Source organism: Oryx dammah, unplaced genomic scaffold (assembly GCF_014754425.2).
Source record: "Oryx dammah isolate SB20612 unplaced genomic scaffold, SCBI_Odam_1.1 HiC_scaffold_13, whole genome shotgun sequence".
NCBI classification, from domain to species: Eukaryota; Metazoa; Chordata; class Mammalia; order Artiodactyla; family Bovidae; genus Oryx; species Oryx dammah.
The window spans coordinates 52,213,319-52,233,549 of NW_024070197.1; the positions used below are offsets into that span (position 1 = coordinate 52,213,319).

At 51.3% G+C, this 20,231-nt stretch overlaps 1 protein-coding gene across 2 annotated transcripts; it reads left to right on the forward strand.

Annotated features, from left to right (window-relative positions):
- The first annotated feature begins 1,349 nt into the window (after positions 1–1,349).
- MTHFSD (methenyltetrahydrofolate synthetase domain containing) lies at positions 1,350–19,184 on the forward strand. 2 transcript variants are annotated; one of them, XM_040253960.1, is made up of 8 exons: positions 1,350–1,441; positions 4,886–4,989; positions 5,564–5,677; positions 7,769–7,882; positions 10,573–10,663; positions 13,015–13,127; positions 13,382–13,507; positions 18,412–19,184. In XM_040253960.1, the coding sequence occupies exons 1-8, from the start codon at positions 1,426–1,428 to the stop codon at positions 18,874–18,876; spliced, it is 1,143 nt and encodes a 380-aa protein (XP_040109894.1). In that variant the 5' UTR covers positions 1,350–1,425; the 3' UTR covers positions 18,877–19,184. The 2 variants fall into 2 exon arrangements, with proteins under 2 accessions (XP_040109894.1, XP_040109893.1); XM_040253959.1 differs by lacking the exon at positions 5,564–5,677 and adding an exon at positions 5,710–5,823 and having other exon boundaries at positions 1,354–1,441.
- Positions 19,185–20,231: the final 1,047 nt, after the last annotated feature.

The following is a 20,231-nucleotide window of genomic DNA, read 5'->3' on the forward strand; positions in this document are numbered from 1 at the left end:
AGACTCTGATGCTGGGAGGGATTGGGGGCAGGAGAAGAAGGGGACGACAGAGGATGAGATGGCTGGATGGCATCACCGACTCGATGGGCATGAGTCTGAGTGAACTCCGGGAGTTGGTGATGGACAGGGAGGCCTGGTGTGCTGCGATTCATGGGGTCGCAAAGAGTCAGACACAACTGAGCAACTGAACTGAACTGTTACTATCACCATTTCAAAGGTGAGGAAACTTAGGCCTAAAGATTTTAAGTAGCCCCGAATTTCCAGCTACAAGTGAGGGAACTGGGATCTCTTAAATAACTCATTACCTTGCTGCCTCTTTAAGATTAGGGTTACTGTCTTGGAAATTAGAGACAACTTAAAAAGTTAAAACATAAACTTCTATGTAAATAGTCTGTGTGGAAACATACATTTATATAATTTCATGACTATATATATACACACAGTCAAGAGTGTATGTGTGAAGGCATGACTGAACACATGACTCAATGTCTATGATATTTTAGTTTTTTATACCACCAACTTACAAGCCTGTAATTAACCCTGTGGGGTAAAAGGATTCATTATCAGAGCCCAGAAAAAGCAGACTGCTCCCTGGGAGGTGCAGACAGGGCTTTGATTGTTGGACAGGGCAGGGAAAGAAAGAAGTGAGGAAGCTGTTTTTCACCGAGTCTGCAGACTGTGGGTTGGGTATTCTGAGCGCCAGGAAATACATCAGGCTTAGAATCACCATCCTCCCTCAAAGTGACCACTGGGTCTCACGGTGACCACAAGAGAGGGAGATCCTACGGGCCTACAAAGGACTGAACGAAGCAGAGTGACTCACTCCCCAGCGGGGAGGGAATCTAGCTTCTTGGGAGCCAGCTTCTGTTGTTATTAGAATTATTTATTATTCTATTTATTTACTTTTTAGCACTTTAGGAGGTGTTTGTGTGAAGATGATGCGGAGAGAAGAGAGGGAGCAGAAAACAGACAGTGCCATTTAACATCTGTAGAGTCTCACAGGGGAGGAATTGAGTCATGGAGGAGCAATCCCGGTCGGCTTCTCGGAGTAGGGGGCCTCTGGGGACTAGAAGTGGAGGTGGGTGTGTTTGAACTGGCAGTGGGCTCGGACAGGCTACGGGTGTTCACTCGGTAGCCCCCTCGTCTGCCCACCCAGCTCCTGGCAAATGCCAGTCAGACCTAGCGCTCAGTGCTGGCCTAATTGAGAATAAACCTTCAGGGGCCACACACACCACCCTCCTCCCGACGCGCGGAATCGCACGCGCATGCGTGCAGCGAAGCGTTCCCACCAGGCCTCTGCGGCGAGGCCACCGTGCCCCCACCCTCGGTTCAGACTAGTGCGCAGGCGCGGGGAGTGCGCGCACCGGTGACGTCACTTCGCGAGGGACTCCGCCGAGGGAGGTGTCGCACACTGACAGCGTCGCCATGGAGCCGAGGGCGGGTGAGGGGCGGCCCCGGGCACCGCCTGAGAAACGCGCGGGGGACGCGGAGGGGCCACATGAGAGTCGGGCAGGGGACGCTGAGGGCTACCTGAGAGACGGGCCAGGGAAGGCTGAGGGGCCATCTGAGTGTCGGGCAGGGGACGCGGAGGGGCCGCCTGAGAGACGGACCGGGGTCGCGGAGGGGCCACGTGAGGGAAGGGCAAGGGGTCGCGGAGGAGTCCCCGGAGATTGGGCGGAGAAACCGCCAGAAACAAGGGGACATGGACGGGCGGGGTCTCCGAGGGTTCTGAGCGGGGTTGGGACGCTGTCGGTGGAGTAGGTAGAAGAAGCGGGGCTACCTTCTGGGTAGATGGTGGTGTCCGTTTCCGCACCCGCCTCCCCCCGATGAGCGCTGCCTCCTGTGTCGTCTGCCCCAGGCCCTGAGGAGGCTCGCCCCAGAGCCCCTGAGCTTCGGTGATTGATTGCAGGATTGCCTGGCAAAGATGGTACTGAGGCTCTCGCTTCCCCCACGGTCTATTAAAGCCGAGTTGGAGAAATGTGAATAAATCCCCTCCTCCGTTACTGGCCGGGCAGCGTGGAACAGCACAGGAAACAGGTGCTGGTAGCTCGGTGGAATGGTAACAAAGACCTTTGGAGTTGCCTGCCAAGTGCCAGGACTGTGCTCGGGGCTAGAGGTAGAAGGAGGAGGGAGACCCAGGCTGACCTGACGGGCAGTTACAGAACAGGGTTCATGCATTTCTCACATTAATATATGTCGCCTTTTATTATCCTAATTATTTCCCATGTTTTGGTAACTTTCCAAGGGCAGGGCGCTGCCCTTTTATTCTCTCCCTCCCCTTGCCATTAGCCCACTGCTTTCTAAATGGGAGTCACTCAGATGTGATGATTAATTGACTCTGGAGCAAGGGCCGCAATTGCTACAATTCCTGGGTCCCACACAGCGACCTGCACAGTGCTGGGGACATTGTTGGACCTCTGAGTTGTTAGTGAAAGTAATGTCATAGATTTTTTTTTAAATTGTTTATTTATTTGGCTGTCCTGGGTCTTTGTTATTTGCAGGGGCTTTTCTCTAGTTGTGACAGGTAGGGGCTGCTCTCTAGATGCAGGACACAGGCTTCTTATTGAGGCTGCTTTCCTTGTGGCGCACAGGCTGTAGAGGGTTCAGGCTTCAGCAGTTGTGGCTCCCCGGCTCTAGAGCACAGACTCAATAGTTGTGGCTCCTGGGCTTAGTTGTCTCTCGGCATGTAGGATCTTCCTGGACCAGGAATCGAACCCGTGTCTCCTGCATTGGCAGGCAGATTCTTTACCAGTGCACCACCAGGGAATTTGTTTTAATGGTTTCTGTTTTGAAAAAAAAAAAAAAAAGACAGTGAGGGTGTTTTGGGTTCCTTAAGAATCAGAGGTCCCAAAGGAGGAATGTCTGTCTCAGCTAGCCCTGACAGGAGAGGAGGTACAAAGACCTGAAAAAGACAGGGGTACAGATGTGTGAGGCCAGGGACCAACATTGGGCCACTTTTTAAATTCATGGTGGGGGGTGGCAGGAGATGAGGCTGAAGCGGATGACAGGGCTTTGCAGCTCATTCCACACCTGGTGTCGGGGATCCTCAGAGCACTGGAGCAGCATGGAGGGGAGACTTCCTGGAGGTGGTGCTAAAGCTAGGCCTTGAAGAGTGAGGGTTTGACTGACAGGGAATAGAACAGACTTCCGGCGGAGACCAGAAAATGCAGAGCTCCCAGCAGGAAAGAACAAGCCAAGTCCTGGAAGCTACCTACATGGCCTTAACCAGGCCTACAGCACTGTAGTCCTGCGTCCTTGGAGATGCTTGTTCCCTAAATACATGTGAATCCGCAGTCTTGATTTCTGCTGTGGTTCAGAAGGGTCAAGAGGCACCAGAGTGTTTGCAGTGGGTTCCAGGACGCTCTGGGGTCTACCTGTGAAGGGCCTGGTATGGGTGGTGTTCCAGGGGATCTGTGTCTAGCCTGAGGGCATAAGCACTGGAAACCTTTGGCTCTGGCCCTGAACATGATAAAACTACATGTAAATGTTTAATAAATCATTTAAATTGGCGAGGTCTGTAAAGGCATGTGTCAGTAGCAAGGTTGGAAACCCCCCTGCCCATCAGTCAAGGACTGCTTGAATAAAATTTGACCTACCCCCATCGTGGAATACTGTGCAATTGCAGAAAAGTGTGAGGGTGCTTTTTATGTACCATACAGGCCAATCTGCAGGATAATAAGTAAACAGCAACAGAACTCAGTGCAGTATATGTAGCTGCTTGTCTCGGGCGCCCTCTGAGGGAAAGAGAATGGGCGACAGGAGTGGAGTGTCTCCTGTCAGCAGCCTGAGATGCCTGGGGAAAAATTCATCAGGACAAGCGGATGCAACTGACTGTCTCGGGAAGGGACCCGGTACTCAGGAGACAGTGAGAGAGGCTCTTCATTATATAGATGCCTTTGTGTGTTTTAAAACTCCATTTACAAAGAAGTTATTTAAAATATAATTTATTCACAAGATACAAAGTCACATAATTCATAAATGTTTATGGTGAGAAGCCAGCCGCCAGTCACATCCTACCGCCCGGGTTGGTGGCTCCAGGTCTGCTGTGGGACTGCTGCCTTGTGTCACTTTTGAGCAGCCTTTACTCAGTGGAGACTGAGGACCTGAGAGGGTGAAGCTGCGGCCCAGGTGTTGAGAGGTGCCATGTCACAGCAGAGTGATTTGGTGCAAACTTCTGCACAGGTGCAAGGATAGCCCTTTGGACCAAGAGAAACAAAACTCCATATAAATGCGTTTATATTAATGTGCCACTTTTATTTTTTTTCTCACTCAACTGGAAACTGCATTTTGTAGTTCTCCATTTCAAGAGGAGCATGTAGGTAATGCAAGATTTCTAAGGGCTTTCCCTAATCAAATAATTAAGGAATATTTGTTGCCTAAAAATTCATTTCCAAAATGAGATCTAGAATAGATTCTCGCAATAAAGTGGATTGCAGTAGGTAATCTAAAGTAGCAGCTGGCTTACACATCACTCAGGCAAGCGAACAGGCCTTGCCGAAGGAGGGAAGTAATCATAGCTGTCTCAAGACTGACAGACAGAGTGAGATCACAGAGCCTTGACTGAGCAGGACTCGTGTCTCCAAGAAAGGACTTAGGAATGCTTGGGTCCATGGCTTGAGTGGTGTTTGTCCTGCTGCTACAGGTTGATAGAATAGGCTTCATTAAGCACTTGGGTTATGTTAAATGTACACTGTGTTTGGACTATAACAACTTGTTGAGGTGTAAAGTGTCACCGGCCTTGGTTTTTCGACGTAAGGGTCAGAAGCCCTAGGTTCTGTCTGGCGTGGCAGAGCTGAGGATGCAGTGGGAGCAGACAGGCCCTGGGACTGCTGTGCTGTGGGGGTCCTATCCATGTGTTTATTAGTCACACCCTTTATTGCTATAGGTGTTTCCAAACAGGACATTCGTGAGCAGATTTGGGACTACATGGAATCACAAAATTTAGCTGATTTTCCCCGGCCTGTTCATCACAGGATTCCCAACTTCAAGGTACTAAAGCATTCCTGGAACATTCACAAGGAAATTGGGATATTCCTGAATGAGTAACAGTAGTAAGACAGTTACCACCCCGCTTCACACTGAATTTGAACTCGCTGAACAGTGAGTGGTGTGAAATCTGAACCAGCTGGCCAGGATGTCTCTATGCTTAGAGATGTCCTTCATCATGTTATTAATACTTAACACGCACTCTCAAGCGCTTCTTGCCTTTCTGTGCAGGATTGGTGGTTGAATTGCATCTTGCCCTGAGGTGGTACTGAGGCTACTGCTTCCCATTTGGTACAGAGTAGAATATTTCTCCCGGCTGGAAGCCTTCGATCCTTGTGGTGCCTTTTCACACAACTGGCTCCTAAGGGCCGACGTACTCTGAGAGGGAGCCCCAGCCAGTGAGGCTGGCTTCTAAGCCCTTTGTACCCTGGCTGCCCCTTTAGACATTTCTCGGGTGACTCCAGACCTGGTCTCAGCACTGGCCCCCACGCCTGTGTGGGGGAGATGTTGGAGCATCAGGCTGCAGGTGGCTCAGGGCAGTGGCCTCTTGGTAACATGCACTTGCATTTAAAAACAGGGTGCTTCTCGGGCCGCCGAGCATTTCCCACGTTTGCAGGCGTTCAAAATGGCCAGAACCATTAAAGTCAACCCTGACGCTCCCCAGAAAAACGCCCGTTTCTTCGTCCTTGAAGTAAGTGCACCTCTGTCTCTCTGCCTAACCAGGGCTCTTATCTGGCTTGCCAAAACATCAGAGACCTCGAGGTTTTTGCCAGAACGCAGGAACTTAAAGTGGACCCTGATAAACCACTGGAAGGTGTCCGGTTGCTGGCGCTGCAGGTAATCCCATTCCCTGAGCCGGAGCCCTGGCTGCTGGCCAGCCTGCCCGCCGCAGGTGGCTGATGAGTGGGCACCATCCTGCGTTTGGAAGGAGGGTTCTGACTCCCTCCATGCAGAATGTGTCCGTGGAGTTGTTTTTCCCAGGACATTCAGAACTCTCATTGTTTGTCGATCAGAAGTCCTGAACGTGTCTGAATTCAAAGAGAAAAGGTGTTGATGTACCTCTCCAGAAGAGAACAATTACAATATGTATATTCTACTACATTTGTGATACTATAATTCTTTGAAACTTGATGACTTACAAGTAAGAAATCTGATAAATGAGTTCCCCAAATACATGAATTAGAACACTGTTTCTAATATATAACAGGTCCCTTTTCAAGAAGAAAAATTCCCCCCAGGGTTGCCTTAATTTATAATTTCATTTAATAGGCATAATATAAAACTTGGCATAAATTTTAATTTCATAGCTCCAGTGTGATTGTAAAATCAAAATACACATGTAAATTAAATATAAACAAAACTATAAAAGCAGTACCATTCAGGTGACAGCCTTCATTTCATTTAATGGCTGATGTTGGGGCAGTGTGGGGTCTGTGGGATCCTGCTGTATGCTGCTGGGCCTCAGGTGGCGACTCAGTTTCCCTACAACTCCTGAGAAGCCTTGCTCTGCAGGCACCTTCCATCCTGGGTTGGGGGGGTGCATACTTGATCAGGCTAGGATGGTGATGTGCATGGCCGCAGAGCATGCCTGGGGGTACAGCTTCCCAGGCTCGGCCCCAGACCCTCATCTGGTGCTATTACGAGAACTTGGTCATGGTAAACGCACTGGTGAAGCTGTGAGACCTCCAGTCTGAGCATCCTGTCTGTAAGTTAGCACCTGCCGGGGAGCTTTCAAAGACTGTTGCTGAGGTCCAGTTCTGAGTCAGACTTGAATGGACCTGGACTTTGGTGAGCCTCAGAGCTCCCCAGGGACCTCTAGTTTGCAACCAATGGGTTAGCAGAGTATTGGGCAGTACATCAGAGTCTGGAGACTACAGACAAAGTCACCCACCTCTGTTGTTACTTCTGTTGAAATATGCTTCTTGGGGTTGAAAACCTTTATTTAAGAAAGCCAAACTGTAATTTTATGGGACTTTTATTGGTCTTAGGCTGTCATCTCCTGTTCAAAAAGTAAAATATGCTTTTTTTACATAAAAGAGCTTAAAATGTTATAACTGCCTCCTGGCCCACCCTTGTATAATCTGCAGCAGTGTCCCTGGCCGTGGTTCTCAAACTTACCCTGTGCATCAGGAGTCCTGGGTAGGCTTATTAAACCAGGCTGCTGGGCCCCACCCCAGAGCCTCTGATCATGTCAAATGGTGCCCAGGGGCCCCCACTCTGAACACCTCTGCTCTGGGTCTTGCAATAAACATTTGAGAATTAAATAGAAGAAAACGGCTATTGACACAAGTCAGTGTAAAATTTTGATTATAATGGGTACTGATCTCTCAGACTGATTTACTGAGCAGCAAATTAGATATAAGTGCTTGATGGGGTAATGTCTTAATGTGGCTTCAAAATAAAACATTGTACCTGGATAGGGCTTAATTCGAGGAGCATAAGGCAAGCAAGATGATGGTTGGAGTTTTCTTCAGGACAGACTTCTTTTGGATTTGCATCATCATTTTTACTGGGAACAATTTTGAATGGCAAGTAGAATAGAAACAGCAAGTTTTACAAACCCTTGCCCCTTTATTCTGAGTCGGGGCAGTGTAAACTGTTCTTAAGTAAAATCGTGCCCAAGTATTATTTAGCTGAGTTTGCAAACCAGCTCATCTTCTTGACACATACCCCAAAATACAGGTAATAGTAGCTTGCTTCTGTTCCTGAAATGTTAAAACAGTACATAAGAAAGTTCCCATGTTAAATTTTGTAATTTATTTACTGTCTTTTCTTTTAAAAGAGCAAAAAAACATTGTTGGTTCCAACACCACGACTGAGAACGGGGTTGTTTAATAAGATTACTCCACCCCCTGGGGCAACTAAAGACATCTTGAGAAAATGTGCCACCTCTCAGGTGAGTTTGGAAGCAGCGCCAGCCGCAGGGAAGAACCACTCTCAGCCATGCCCTCCGGTGAGTTAGAATGGTGTGACTCCGCCACAGGGTTGAAGTCTGTGTTTAGCAAAACCGAAGGAAGCGTAGTGTGAGGTGTTCAGCAATCTTGTCGTTACAGGAGCCCAGAAGAAAAGCTGCCAGGCACTTGATTTTTCTTTTGCACCAGGGTGACAAATAGTGAATTTCCTGGTAAGAAAGAGAAAAGGAAAAGCCAATTTTCTGGTACTCTGGCGCCCTCTAGAGTTAACTTTTGATGCTGTTCAGTGTCCTAGAGCATTTTCTCAGATACCACCAGAAACAGTAGAATTTCCAAAATATGTTCAATTGGAAATTGTCTCACCAAGTGCTGAAGTAATAAAGGCTTTAGTAATTTAACAACATTTTTTTTTACTGCCTCATAATGCCATGAAACCAGTATACTGTAAACATTACATTAGAGTGCCTTATAATGAAATTTGTCTAGTATTTTATAGACAAAGAAATAGAATTTGGTGACTTTTTTCAGAGTTCTAGAGTTGACCTCAGATCATCTGATTCCTAGTCTGGTGAAAAGGAGAATGGAGCATCAAGAAATACCTTTCTAAAAGGGATTTTTCCACCTAAGTCTAGTGTATAACAAGTGACTGCTTTATTGTCATTTATTGATTAATCTGTCTTATTGCAAAAACAGAATTTGGCATGACATACAAAAATACATATAATAAAGTAAGATAACAAAACGTGTGGAAAAAAATTAAAGGAAAAACAAATGTGAGAATATAAGAGATGACCCTGGTTCTGGTCACTGTTCAAAGTGCCCACCACATGCTCCCCTGCAGTTGGTGGACGTGGCCACAGACCCGGGCCCACACTTCTGAGGGCTGGCAGGGAATCTGGTCAGTTACAATCCTGGGTTCTGGACAGTAAAGCAGCCCTTTTCCTCGTACTGAAGTCCAGGTCAGCTGTGGCTGTGGTGCCGGTGCAATGGTCTGTGTCCCCCTTCACAGCATCCCCTCCCCTTTGAAAAGCGACCAACACTCAGCTCGTTCCCAGGAGGCTCTGTGACGCGCCAGCACTGGCCGGTCTCTCGTGGGCGCTCCTGAAAGTATGGCCCGGCCAAAGTAAAGCCAGGCCGGCTCTCACGACTGAGCTTGAGTGCAAATTGAACAGTGTTTGGGCTCTTTTATATCATGAGTTACTGGCTAGAAATCAGAGATCCAGGGTCATGAACTTCAGAGTGTTGTTTTCTCTGTGGTAGAGGAAAATGGCAAATAGAGAGTCATAAAGACATGTCTAACGCAGATGCAGATTTAGTACGATTATTTAGGTGGCCAAAGCTTAGTGGTGAAATGCTGCCACTGTGTATGTCACTTTAGGAGACTGTGATGTCGCCTTACTTCACGGCAGGCACGTTGCTGAGTTTGCGCCTCAGCCTCCTGCCACTGTCATGCCCCAGCCGCCTGTGTCTGCCACCATTGTCTCTGCATTTACTCTTTGCCTCAGGAGTGTTCTGGGGACCACGCCAGGGGGAAGATAGAGGGGTCGCTCACTGCCTAAGTCCCTCTGCCCCTCCGGTGACTCTCGGTTAAATAGAACAGGACTTTGGAGTGTCAGGGAGACCCCTGGTTGCTCATGCTCTGTCTGGTCAGGCTGAGCAGGTGAGGCTGACCACTGAGAGAAGGGGGGCTGACAGACGGGTTATAGCACAGAAGACCTGATGCCAATGTCTGCGCCCCAAGGCTGCCAGGCTCTGAGCCCCCTGAAACAAGCTTGAAGATGCCAGCCATGGGCAAGAAACACCTTGCTGCATGGGTGTGGTGAGCTTAAGGAAAGACAGGCCTTCCCACAGTGGGGGCACCTGGGGCCAATGACTGTGGTTTGACTGTTGGGAGACCCCAAGGTAATCATAGTACTGCTCCTTGGACCAGTCACTTGTCCTGTACTTGTCACTTGTCCGGTGGCCACTCCTGCCGGGTACTGGGCCTTGCAGTGTCCAACTCTAGTTCCCTAGATGTCCCCAGGGCCTGTCATCAGAGTCGTGGCCGCAGTAGCCTCCCTGTGCCTCCACTCAGGCCGTGTTAGTTGGGATAAGTGGGTGTCCTTTGGGTGCTCTTTGGTTGAATAACTGGCTGTTCATGCAGAGAGGCCTCCAGTGTTCATGGTGAACTAACATGTCCCACATGCTCAGTGGCCGTGTCTTACATGCTGGATGCTTTGCCTGCGCTCTGTCACCTCATTCCAACGTGCGGGACGAGGCAGGGCTGTTGTCCCTGTGCCACAGAGGAAGAGACTGATGTTCAGAGAGCTTCCTTCTGCTGAGGCCGCAGAGGAGGGGTCTGGACCCAGTTCCTGTGACTCTCGACTCTGGGTTCTAATCACTGTGTTCTCCTGCCTCCTGGGAGAAAATGATTTACTGAATATTATGAAATGAAAGTCCTGTTCATTTTGCTGTCAGTTCCCCCTGGTGAAGAATTGTGGGAACTGCCTTAAAATGGTTCTGATGCATGGTTTCCTGACCTACTGCTTCCGCGATGCCGCGTCGTTTGCTGTTGGTGGGGGGCGGCTCACCTGCTTCCCGCGGGAAGTTCAGAGCCTGAGCGCACCTCCCCGTGGCTTATGAGGCAGGAAGTCTTGCTGTGTGGGGAGCTCTCAGGTCGCGTGTCTGTTCACAGGGCGTGAGGAACTACAGCACTCCCGTGGGCTTGGACTCCAAGGTCCTTGTGGACTTAGTTGTGGTGGGGTCCGTGGCTGTTTCTGAAAAAGGTAAGATTAAGAACAGAAACTCTGAGATGTGACCGCTGACTCTGCAGCCTGCTGTTCCCCCAGCCCTCCGGTCGCCTTACAGATGATGACAGTGAGTAATTTCCGCTTTCTGGATGCATGCCTGGCCTCGAAACCACTGCGTCTATCACTCATGTTGAAGAATTAACTCAGTCCCTCCCACTCTTATCCCCACTCAACACCTTTACAGCATTTCCACTTTTTCTTAACAGGAGAAATGACATGAGGTCATCTCTTTTCAGGTGGTGAAAGATTTCCTCTCTGTTCTTAAGTTAACTGGAACTGGAGCTGGATTTATTTGCAGTGTGTCAGTAAATAGTTGGTTTTGGAGAGCCTCCAGTAAACGGAGAAACGCTGGGTTCTGAACCTCTTTTTTCTTGTGCAGCAGTAGCCTCCTGGTCAGTGCGGGGTGTCCTGAGCCTGCCTGTGGGGCCTGAGGCTTCTCCCCGCGAGCCTGTGAGCCGGGACAGCGTGGGTCACCCTGCCACCCTGTGAGCTGGGCTGAGCTGCCCTCAGACTCGTTCCCTGGGGTCTCTTCCCGTCTGCCCTGCCCTGCTCCAGGCTTGGCTTGGTGCTGTCGGGAACAAGCTGCTGCTCTGGAACGGGGTCAGTGCATTGCAGACTTGAACCTTTGAGGCCTTTGAGGACTACCTGTGTGTGCGGCTGGGGCCTCTGCCACTAGGAAAGCGTTCTCTTTCTTCTTTTCCCGCCAAGAGATTGTCCAGAGATGCTCATCCCCAGATCTCTCTTTGGAAGTGTATCAGCCAAAGCCACGTTCTTCCTTCAGTAGGTTCCCAGTAACTCGCTGGCGATTCCCAGTAAGTCGTTGGTGAGAAGTGCTCCAAGTCTCTCATTCCCAACCCTGAGCACTGTGTTTTTCAGTGTCAGCCTTTAACTTTATCACCCTAAAGTTACTCTTTCCCTGTTCCTGCTCTGAGCTACTGTGTGAGATGCTTAGGAGCAGGATGTTACAATTCTGGGTTCCTTGTTTTCCACGTGTTGCCGTTACAGACGCTTTACCTGTGTCCTCAGGGTACCCTCTGTGTGCAGACACGCAGAGGGTGTTGTGTAGTCATGTCCTATGGCCTGAGGGGGCCTTTGAGGACTACCTGTGGGATGACTCCTGCGGCTGCTAAGTCGCTTCAGTCGTGTCCGACTCTGTGTGACCCCATAGACGGCGGCCCACCAGCTCCCCCGTCCCTGGGATTCTCCAGGCAAGAACACTGGAGTGGGTTGCCATTTCCTTCTCCGGGATGACTCCTAGGAGAGGAATCACTGGACCAGTGGGTTCTTAAATCCTAATGTCGCCAAGTTACACTGCAGCAGGGGTGCCCACCTCACATCCTCGCACACCATCTGCCTTGCCTCTCTCTCCCCCTGTTAATAACTAGGATTATCACACCTCACTTTTTGCTCATAGTAAGCAATGATGTTTGAGTTGCCTCTTGATTTACATCTGATTTGGGTGAGCTTGAATGTTTCTCCTGTGAACACGGTTGCCTGTCTCTCTGGTCTGTTTGTACCCTTTGCTACCCTGCTATTGAATTGTCTTTGTCTTCTTTGCATGCATGGTTGAACACTTCTCATTGTAAAAGTAGCACAGTCAGGTCTGACTCTTAGAAGGATGCCTGAGTGATGGTACTTCTGTGCTCAGAGATGGTGCTGCTGTCACATAGAAGTCAGAACTCCTGGCTGGCCTGGGCGTCCTACTGAGGGGAGTAACTGGACTTGACTGGGAGCTCGCAGCGCGCTCACATCCACTGTCTTGCGTCCTTTCCCCCTGCTTAGCTTGTCCTTGAGCTTCAGATAACAGATCCTTTTCTTGTGCCGCATTTGTGAATTTGCGACATAGCCCTGCCTTAACTGCTTCCTTGCAAGTTGCGGGCTGTGCTCTTAGTTCCCTGACTAGGGCCTGAGCTGGTGCCACCGGCACCGGCAGTGGCAGAGTGCTAGGCGCCAGGCTCCCAGCGAGGCCCCTGCTTAGCACCTCAGGCAGGGCTGAGCCAGTTCATGTCCGGCCCCTGATGCAGACTTCCCGCTGTCCCTGCACAATGAAAACGATTTGCCTTTAGTAGGAACTTGTTTTTAGTGCTTTAGAAACTACCCTTCCGTCTCTTTTAAATGTGGATCTGTTAACATAAAGCTCATGTAAGTGCGAGCTCTACTTCCTTTGTAAAGGTGCACAGGCTGCCAAGTTCCGTGACTGTGTGTTATCTGAGGCACCCGTCCTGCATGGCACTTCCCCTTGAACTCCCCCAAGTCCACGATGAGAAGTGTGCTCCTGCCTGATTCCCTAGAACCCACACGTGCTGCTTCTCTGCATTGCCTCTTAGGCTGGAGAATTGGGAAGGGAGAAGGCTATGCCGACCTTGAATACGCCATGATGGTGTCGATGGGAGCGGTCAGCCAGGGGACGCCAGTGGTCACCATCGTCCATGATTGCCAGGTGCTTCCTGGGAGCAGGCCAAGCAGAGCTGCCACTGGGCATGGAGCGTGAGGGCCGGGGCGGGGCAGCTGGGCCTCTGCCTTCTCTCTGCACTGTGTCCGGTGTGGCTCCCCGGGCCGGATGTGCTTGGTGGCGTGGCAGCTCAGCCTGGAGCAGGACGGGTTTGGGGGACATCATCCTTCTATCGACAGGCGCGGCGAACGTGGCCGAGGCCGCATCCCCAGCAGCTCCCTCACCCGCTTCTGTTCGACCAGGTCGTCGACATACCTGAAGCACTCCTCGAGGACCACGACCTCACTGTGGACTATATCCTCACTCCAACTCGAGTCATCACCACAGGGTGTGAGCGCCCCAAGCCAGCGGGAATCGCGTGGTCCAAGGTGGGTCGCCATGAGGTGGAGCAAGGCCAGCGCCGGCCCGTGGCTCACAGACACCCCCTCTCCCTGTGTTCTCTGTCAGACTGCTGTCCCAGGCCTGCGTGGCTGTGTGTTAGAGCCACCTGTGAGCTTTTGAACAACAGCTTCTGAATCAGGCTCCAGGCGTGGGCTGGAGAACATGCTTAAGAAGCCCACGAGATCCTCCAAGCAGGCAGGATCCAAGGTCTGCACATGGCACCAGCGATAGCGGTGGGAGGTAGCCAGCTCCACTAGGAGAGCCAGCCCCTCGAATCTACTTGCCAGCTGGGTTCATCTCTAGGCGCTGTCTGCTGCCACCCCAGCTGCACATGGCCCTAATCATCAGGCTTTCCTTTTGTGAGCCGACTTTCTCACTGCCATCTGCGCCTCCATGCAGAATGGAATTGGGGAGGCAGCACCCACAGCTTCATAAGCTGATGCCATGGTGACTTTCTCTCCAGAGTAGGCAGTAGCATGCATCACAGACTGGTCTGAAATAGAAGTTTGACCCCGGAAGCCAACCTCTAGGTTATGATGCTGTCTGCTGGAAAATAGCCAGAGTTACTGAGAAAGCTGGAGAAGTTGTGCTCCAATTGGATTGAAACTCTTGGTCAAATTAGCATGTTTGTCCATATTTCACATTCCTTATACTTGAGTCATCCAGGGCTGGAAGGCCGCTTTCCTCTGGGCGTGGGAATCAGTAGTGTCCACCGCCAAGGATGGCCCAAAGGGGACATCCTGTGCTCTCATCCCGCCCCGAGGGTCTCCCTGCAGAACCTACCTGTGCTCCTGCTGGAATCACCCCTGGTGAGAGCAGAGAGAAGGTACCGCATCCTCATGACTGTTGAAACATCCCTCAGGGTGGTTAGAACTTAAGGTTCCTTGGAATCCGGGCCCATAGTCTCCGTTTAGATGGAGTGGTGGCCAAGACACCAGCCGTGGGAGTGAAGGGGCTGTGCTCAGGGCTGAGCATGTGGTCTGGGAGGATGTGCCAGAGGGGCCGCTCGTCATAGCTGAGGGCCAGCTGCAGTGCAGGGAGGGAGGGTTCTGGGGGCCTCGCCAGGGAGAGGAGATGGTTGCCTCAGAGAATACCCATAATTTAGTAAGAAAAAGATGAAAACAGGAACAAGTTAGGTTATCAGTTGTGTTAGATGAATATAATCCCTCTTAGATGAAAGAGAAACAGTCCAGCCACAGCTTCCTGAGACCCCTCAGCCACACCGATGCCTGCTTGCGGGGACCTCGGTTTACTCACCATCTTCCTGGGGGATGCTAATCGTCAGTGAGGCCATGCCGAGAATCCCTCACTGTGGATCCTGAGTTCTCAGTCCTGCCACCAGCTGGACGTCCCCGTGTGGGTCCTGTGAAGGCGGGGTCCTCCGGCCCCCAGAAGCTTGCCTGGCCTCGCAGTGTATGCAGCCAGAGCACCTCGGGGACGGGGAGGTGGTGGGGGCGGCTCAGTGCCTCTTGTGGTGCTATCTCAGGCTGGCTCCTGGGCACATACGGTAGGTCCTGAGCCTTCTGTGACGCTCCCCACATAGACTCACGTGACCCCAGTGTGGCCCGGGGGTGAGGTTAGAGCCAGTGTCGTCTTGGGTTGGTGGCAGATGCCTCGAGAGTCAGATTTCTGACTGTGTTGGGTTTAGTGTGCATTTGTAGGGGACAGGTTTTAAACTTAATCTCTAAAGGGAACATGTATTCATAAATGACTGCCATCTGCGTGCTTCAGCAAGAAGTGATTGGGGCATAGAAAAAAGCCAATTTTGCTTTATACCAGCTTTTTAAATGGAATGATTAGTTACAGAAGGCATAATTTTTTTTCCTGTTTGATTAACAAGCAAAATCTTTTATTTCACATGGCAAATTGACAAAAAACCTAACAAATGTTCCTAATTGCCAGCCAGGAAAAATAGCACCCCTACGGGTCCCTGTGTGGGAATCCAGCCTGTCTACTGAGCTCTCAGAGGCCGTCACCCCTGGGCCTCCATCAGCCCACATGTGCCATTCCACAAGGAGCACAACGGGGGCCAGGGGGCTGGGGAAGTGAAGTAGCAGAGGCCCCCTCATCAGAGAGGCTTTTCCTTTAGAACTCATGGGGCGTGGGGCCGCAGGGCTGCAGAGAGGGCACTAACGCTGAGCTTTGCCGTCCTAAAGAACACAGTGCTCTCAAAATGAGCAGTTTTACATAAAAGGCTTGCATTTCTGCACTTCCGTTCCCAAGACCCCTTCGTGTGTGTCAGCATGGCGATGCTGTGGACTCCGTAGGTTTGTGGTGTGCTGGAGGGCATCCCTTGTCCTGCCGCTGACTGCAGTCTGTCCGAGTGCCGGCTCAGGTCAGCGGGTTCCGGGGACGCGCACAGGATGCACGTGTGCTTCACACACGTTCTAGGATGGATGTCTGCTGTGTGAGTGTGGAGCCTTGCCCCACGGGGCCAGGCTTCTTGAGAACGTGCACAGCTACCTGTGGACCCACTGGGCAAAAATCACGGGAGTCTCAGTGCCTCAGGGGTAGTCGTCCGGCCGAGACAGCCTTGCAGCGGGCCCAGCGGAGGCACTGTGTTTACCAGGAGGTGTGGCCTTGGTGGCTCCACTGCTGGTGCGGGGACTGGGGCAACGTTTCGTTCTTCCATTCAAGGACATAGACACACTTTTCATCTGACTGTGATTACTGTTTTAAATTTGATCATCCTTTCTAAATGATCCAGTAACTTAAGAAATCCTTACGACTCTAAATGTGAGCAGTTTAAATTTGCGGCTAAACAGTGTGAAAGAATGCAAGAATTTGAACCCCTTAAGAAGGCAGACCAGGGATGTGGGAGGGAGTCAGGTTGGCTGGACTCGGGACGTCTTTGGGATTCTTTGGGACACAGAGCCTCTAGTGGAGGAAAATGCCCTTTGATCAGGAAGCTTGGCCCTATTTTGTGGGTGTCTTCATGGCAAAAACATGGTTTTTGTTTTCTTTTTGCATCTCAGCAGTGGGGCTTCCCTCATAGCTCAGTTGGTAAAGAATTCACCTGCAATGCAGGAGACCCCAGTTAGATTCCTGGGTCAGGAAGGTCTGCTGGAGAACGGATAGTCTCCCCACTCCAGTATTCTTGGGCTTCCCTTGTAGCTCAGCTGGTAAAGAATCCGCCTGTTTTGTGGGAGACCTGGGTTCGATCCCTGGGTTGGGAAGATCTGCTGGAGAAGGGAAAGGCTACCCATTCCGGTATTCTGTCCTGGAGAATTCCATGGACTACAGTCCATGGAATCGCAAAGAGTTGGACACGACTGAGCAACTTTCACTTCACTTCAGTGGGAAATGTGAGGAGGAGGAAGTTTTTCTCTGTGCAGTAGTGTGCTCTGTTCTGAAGACTCGCACGGCTTCTGACTCAGCTGTGCCAGTGACGAGAACAGCGTCTGGCTGGGGAGGCTCTAACCCCCGGGCGAGGCTCTGCTGCGGTGGAGTCACCTACCTGCATAGCACTGGGAGTGGGAGCCAGTGGGGGCTGGAAGCCTCTAGGTCTCTGAGAGGGTATTTGACATGCTTGGGTGTTCTTGTTTCTTCTCAATGTTATCCTAATCCATTGATTCTCAACCTGGGACCTGTGTGTCTCTTGCAGTTTGGAGGTCCATGCACAGGGGTTGGGATATTGTACACAGTTGTAGGGGATTCCTTTGTGGGAGGGAACCTCAGCTTCTCTCCAGGGTCTCTGACACCCTGCCAAGGATAAGAACCATTGCCCTAAGTCGCATGTGATTCTGAATATACTGAGGACTCTGGTACTATTTGAGCTATTTATTTTTGTAGACAAATTAGACCTGTTCATCTTGTGTGCTGATCTGTGTTGAGGTACTCATGTCTGTTGGAAGCCTGCATTTGGACCATTGCTTGCCTCTTGGTGACTGATTTTTTTTTTTTTTTTTGTGGGATCTTAGTTCCCTGACCAGGAATTGACCCTGCACCCTCAGCAATGAAAGCAAGGAATCCTAACCACAGAACCACCAGGGAGTTCCCTTGGTGACTGATTGTTTACATGCTTTATGCCCCAAACAGAAGCCAGAATGCACCTCTAAAGAATGATTTGTCAAAAAGACCTGAGCTTGTCTTCCTGGCAGTGCTGGTGAGGGCTTCTGGTGGAGAGAGTTCCTTCTCTGCCGTGTGGTTCCTTAAGACACATAAGACCAATTCTGCCCCTGCTCAGCCCCCAGGGCCCCTGGTGCACAGCACAGGGCCTCCACCTCGAGTGTTGGGCCTCTTCTGTCACCTCCGTTGCTACAAGTGCTCTTTGATCAACTTAGCCAAAAAGCCAAAAGCGTCCTTTGTATGAATGTCCTACTGGCTGAGGTATAACATTGTGTGTAGAATCCGTTGTTTTGTAGCCTGATGACCCATTTCTAGAAAATGTTGTCAGTATAGCGTTCTGTTCCACATTTGCCTTAATTGTGCTTTTTTGGTGATGCCTAGATGGGTTTGGCCCTTAGGAGGAGGGGTAGGAGATCCCCATGGCCCCATTAAAGACCTCACCCCACCCAAGGTATAGGTCGGGGAGGGGACAGATATGGAGGTAGAAAGTGCCCTGTTATCCTGGGAGGTCTCCAGGGCAGTTGCCATTTACAACCCTGTAACCCTCACACCAGTGGTCTTAGCTCCACTTTTGCATAGGACGCCTCGTTGTCTGCCTTCTGGGCCCCCAGGAATATGGAGAAAGCCGTCCAGCTCCTAACAGGTGCTGTGTCCTGTAGGGCGGACACAGAGCGGCAGAGGCAGACAGCTGGCCTGAGGGTGCTGAGTCTTCCGCAAGCGCATGTGGCAGAGGCTCCTGCATGACTGATGCTTCTTCCCTGGGACTGAGCCGTGGTCCCTCCTGGACGCCCCCAGAATAGCTGGAACTGCTTTGCTTTTTCAGATCAGCTGTGAGATGCTGGGAAAGATGCCCATCCTCAGAAGCCTGCGCCACCGAGAAGAGCAGGCTAGGAAGGACGTCACCCTCCAGGATGGGCCTCGGAGCCCTCCGGGCGCCACCAGAAGCCCTCGGAACCTGGCCCCACCAGAATTGGGCTCTGTGCTTCCCAGCTCTGTTCAGATTGGGAACCTCCCCCGGGATGCCAGGGTGAATGAGCTGAAGCGGGCCCTCAGCGCACTGGGCGTGGCGCCCTGGCGGCTCACCTGGCAGGGGCTGCAGCACGGGGCCTTCCTTCACTACCGGGACCCGGCCGAGGCCCAGCAGGCCATCGCCTGCCTGCAGGGCTTCCGCCTGGGTGCCAACACAGTGAGGGTGGTGCTGGCCAGGCAGCAGAGAGCCAGTGATCTGGTGGGCGGCCACACCACAGAGCCACTCCCTGACCATCGACCGGCCATTGCTGGCCCATGACGACGTGCCACTCCGGTCCCCAGCAAACTTCTGAGCCCAGCATAGCGGGCCGTGGTGGAGCCATTGCTGCCTGAGCTGCTGTTGAATTCGGTCCTTTCTGGGAAGTCAGAGCTTCAATTGCTGCCCAGTGTCTCCTGGGGGCAGGAAGTCAGCCCGTGAGGCGCTTGGAGTCTCTTGGAGGCAGGAAGTTCATATTCAGGCTTCGGCGCATCCTGGTCCTTCAGCCTGCAGAATGTCACAGCCCTGCTGGTTTCTTGGTTGAGGGGACTGAGTGGGCAATAAACAAACAGAAGTAAATTCTGACAGCAGTCTAGGGGGTCTGCATTCTGAACTTGAGAGGCATAAGAGTCTGCCAGGAGAGACCTTGGCAGGGACCAGCTGCAGAGGCACAGCAGGGTGGAACCAGAAATGACCCTTTTGTTCCTAGCTTTTTGGCCTCGCACTGCTAGAGGGAAAAAGGTGCAGTCAACCCGCAGAAGCCAGGGGGTTCAGTCCAATCCCCGGGGCACAGTCTGCTCATCTCATCTCAGCCCTGATGCTGGAGATGGCGGCCAGTCCGATGGGACCCCCTGGCCGTGTGGTCTCACCTCTGTCCCCTCCTCACCGTTGCAGCCGGGCTCCTCCCTCTGGGTGACCACCCCCCACCCCGCCCCATCCCCACTGTCGGCCAGCTGCCCCCGCACAGCAGGAAGCTCTGCCTCTAGGAGATCCTGGCTTTGAAAAGTGAGTGGTCCCAGCCTGTGTCACAGACGAGGCAAAACAGATGCTCTCACACTCATTTGCCCACTGCTGTGTGTTCTCTGCATCTTTCCCTCCATTTCTCTCCTAAAATCAAGCTGGACTTTGGCTGAACTGTGCTTTCTAAACAGAAGCGCTTTTGCAGTTGATCCTGGGTGAAAAGTCAAGATAAGTATTTAAGTGGAGATTTTATTTTATTTTTTTCAAATGTATATTCATTGGAAGTGTTTATTTTTTCACCAGAAGGTCTTACTGAGCATGGTTTGAGCCCATCGTTACGCCTCAAGGGGGCAGGCCTTGCCAGCGCTTTGAAGAAAATGTTCTCAAGGCACTCAGTCTCTGTTTGAAAAAGCATTTTCTCATTGATGGAGAGTTTGGGAAGAGACTCGACCCTTAGATTTCCTCGTTAAATGCTGCCTCTTTCCACATTTTCGTGAACAAAAGCAGGGAGTAGGATATCTTAACGGAGGCCAGACTGTCAGGCCTCTGGGCTCACCTTTCTCTGCCCGAACCATACACCCCTGTCCCTCAGCTGGTGTCATTTGGTCAATTGTGTTCATCTTGGCCATTCCAGACCAGCTAACCACCCAGTCCAGAGTAGTGGCCTGATATCTGAA

Excerpts from the sequence above, each read along its gene's own strand:
- MTHFSD (XM_040253960.1), top strand. Across the intron at positions 7,883-10,572 it reads GAAAATGTGCCACCTCTCAG|GGCGTGAGGAACTACAGCAC; the intron begins GTGAGTTTGGAA and ends GTCTGTTCACAG. Across the intron at positions 10,664-13,014 it reads CGTGGCTGTTTCTGAAAAAG|GCTGGAGAATTGGGAAGGGA; the intron begins GTAAGATTAAGA and ends ATTGCCTCTTAG.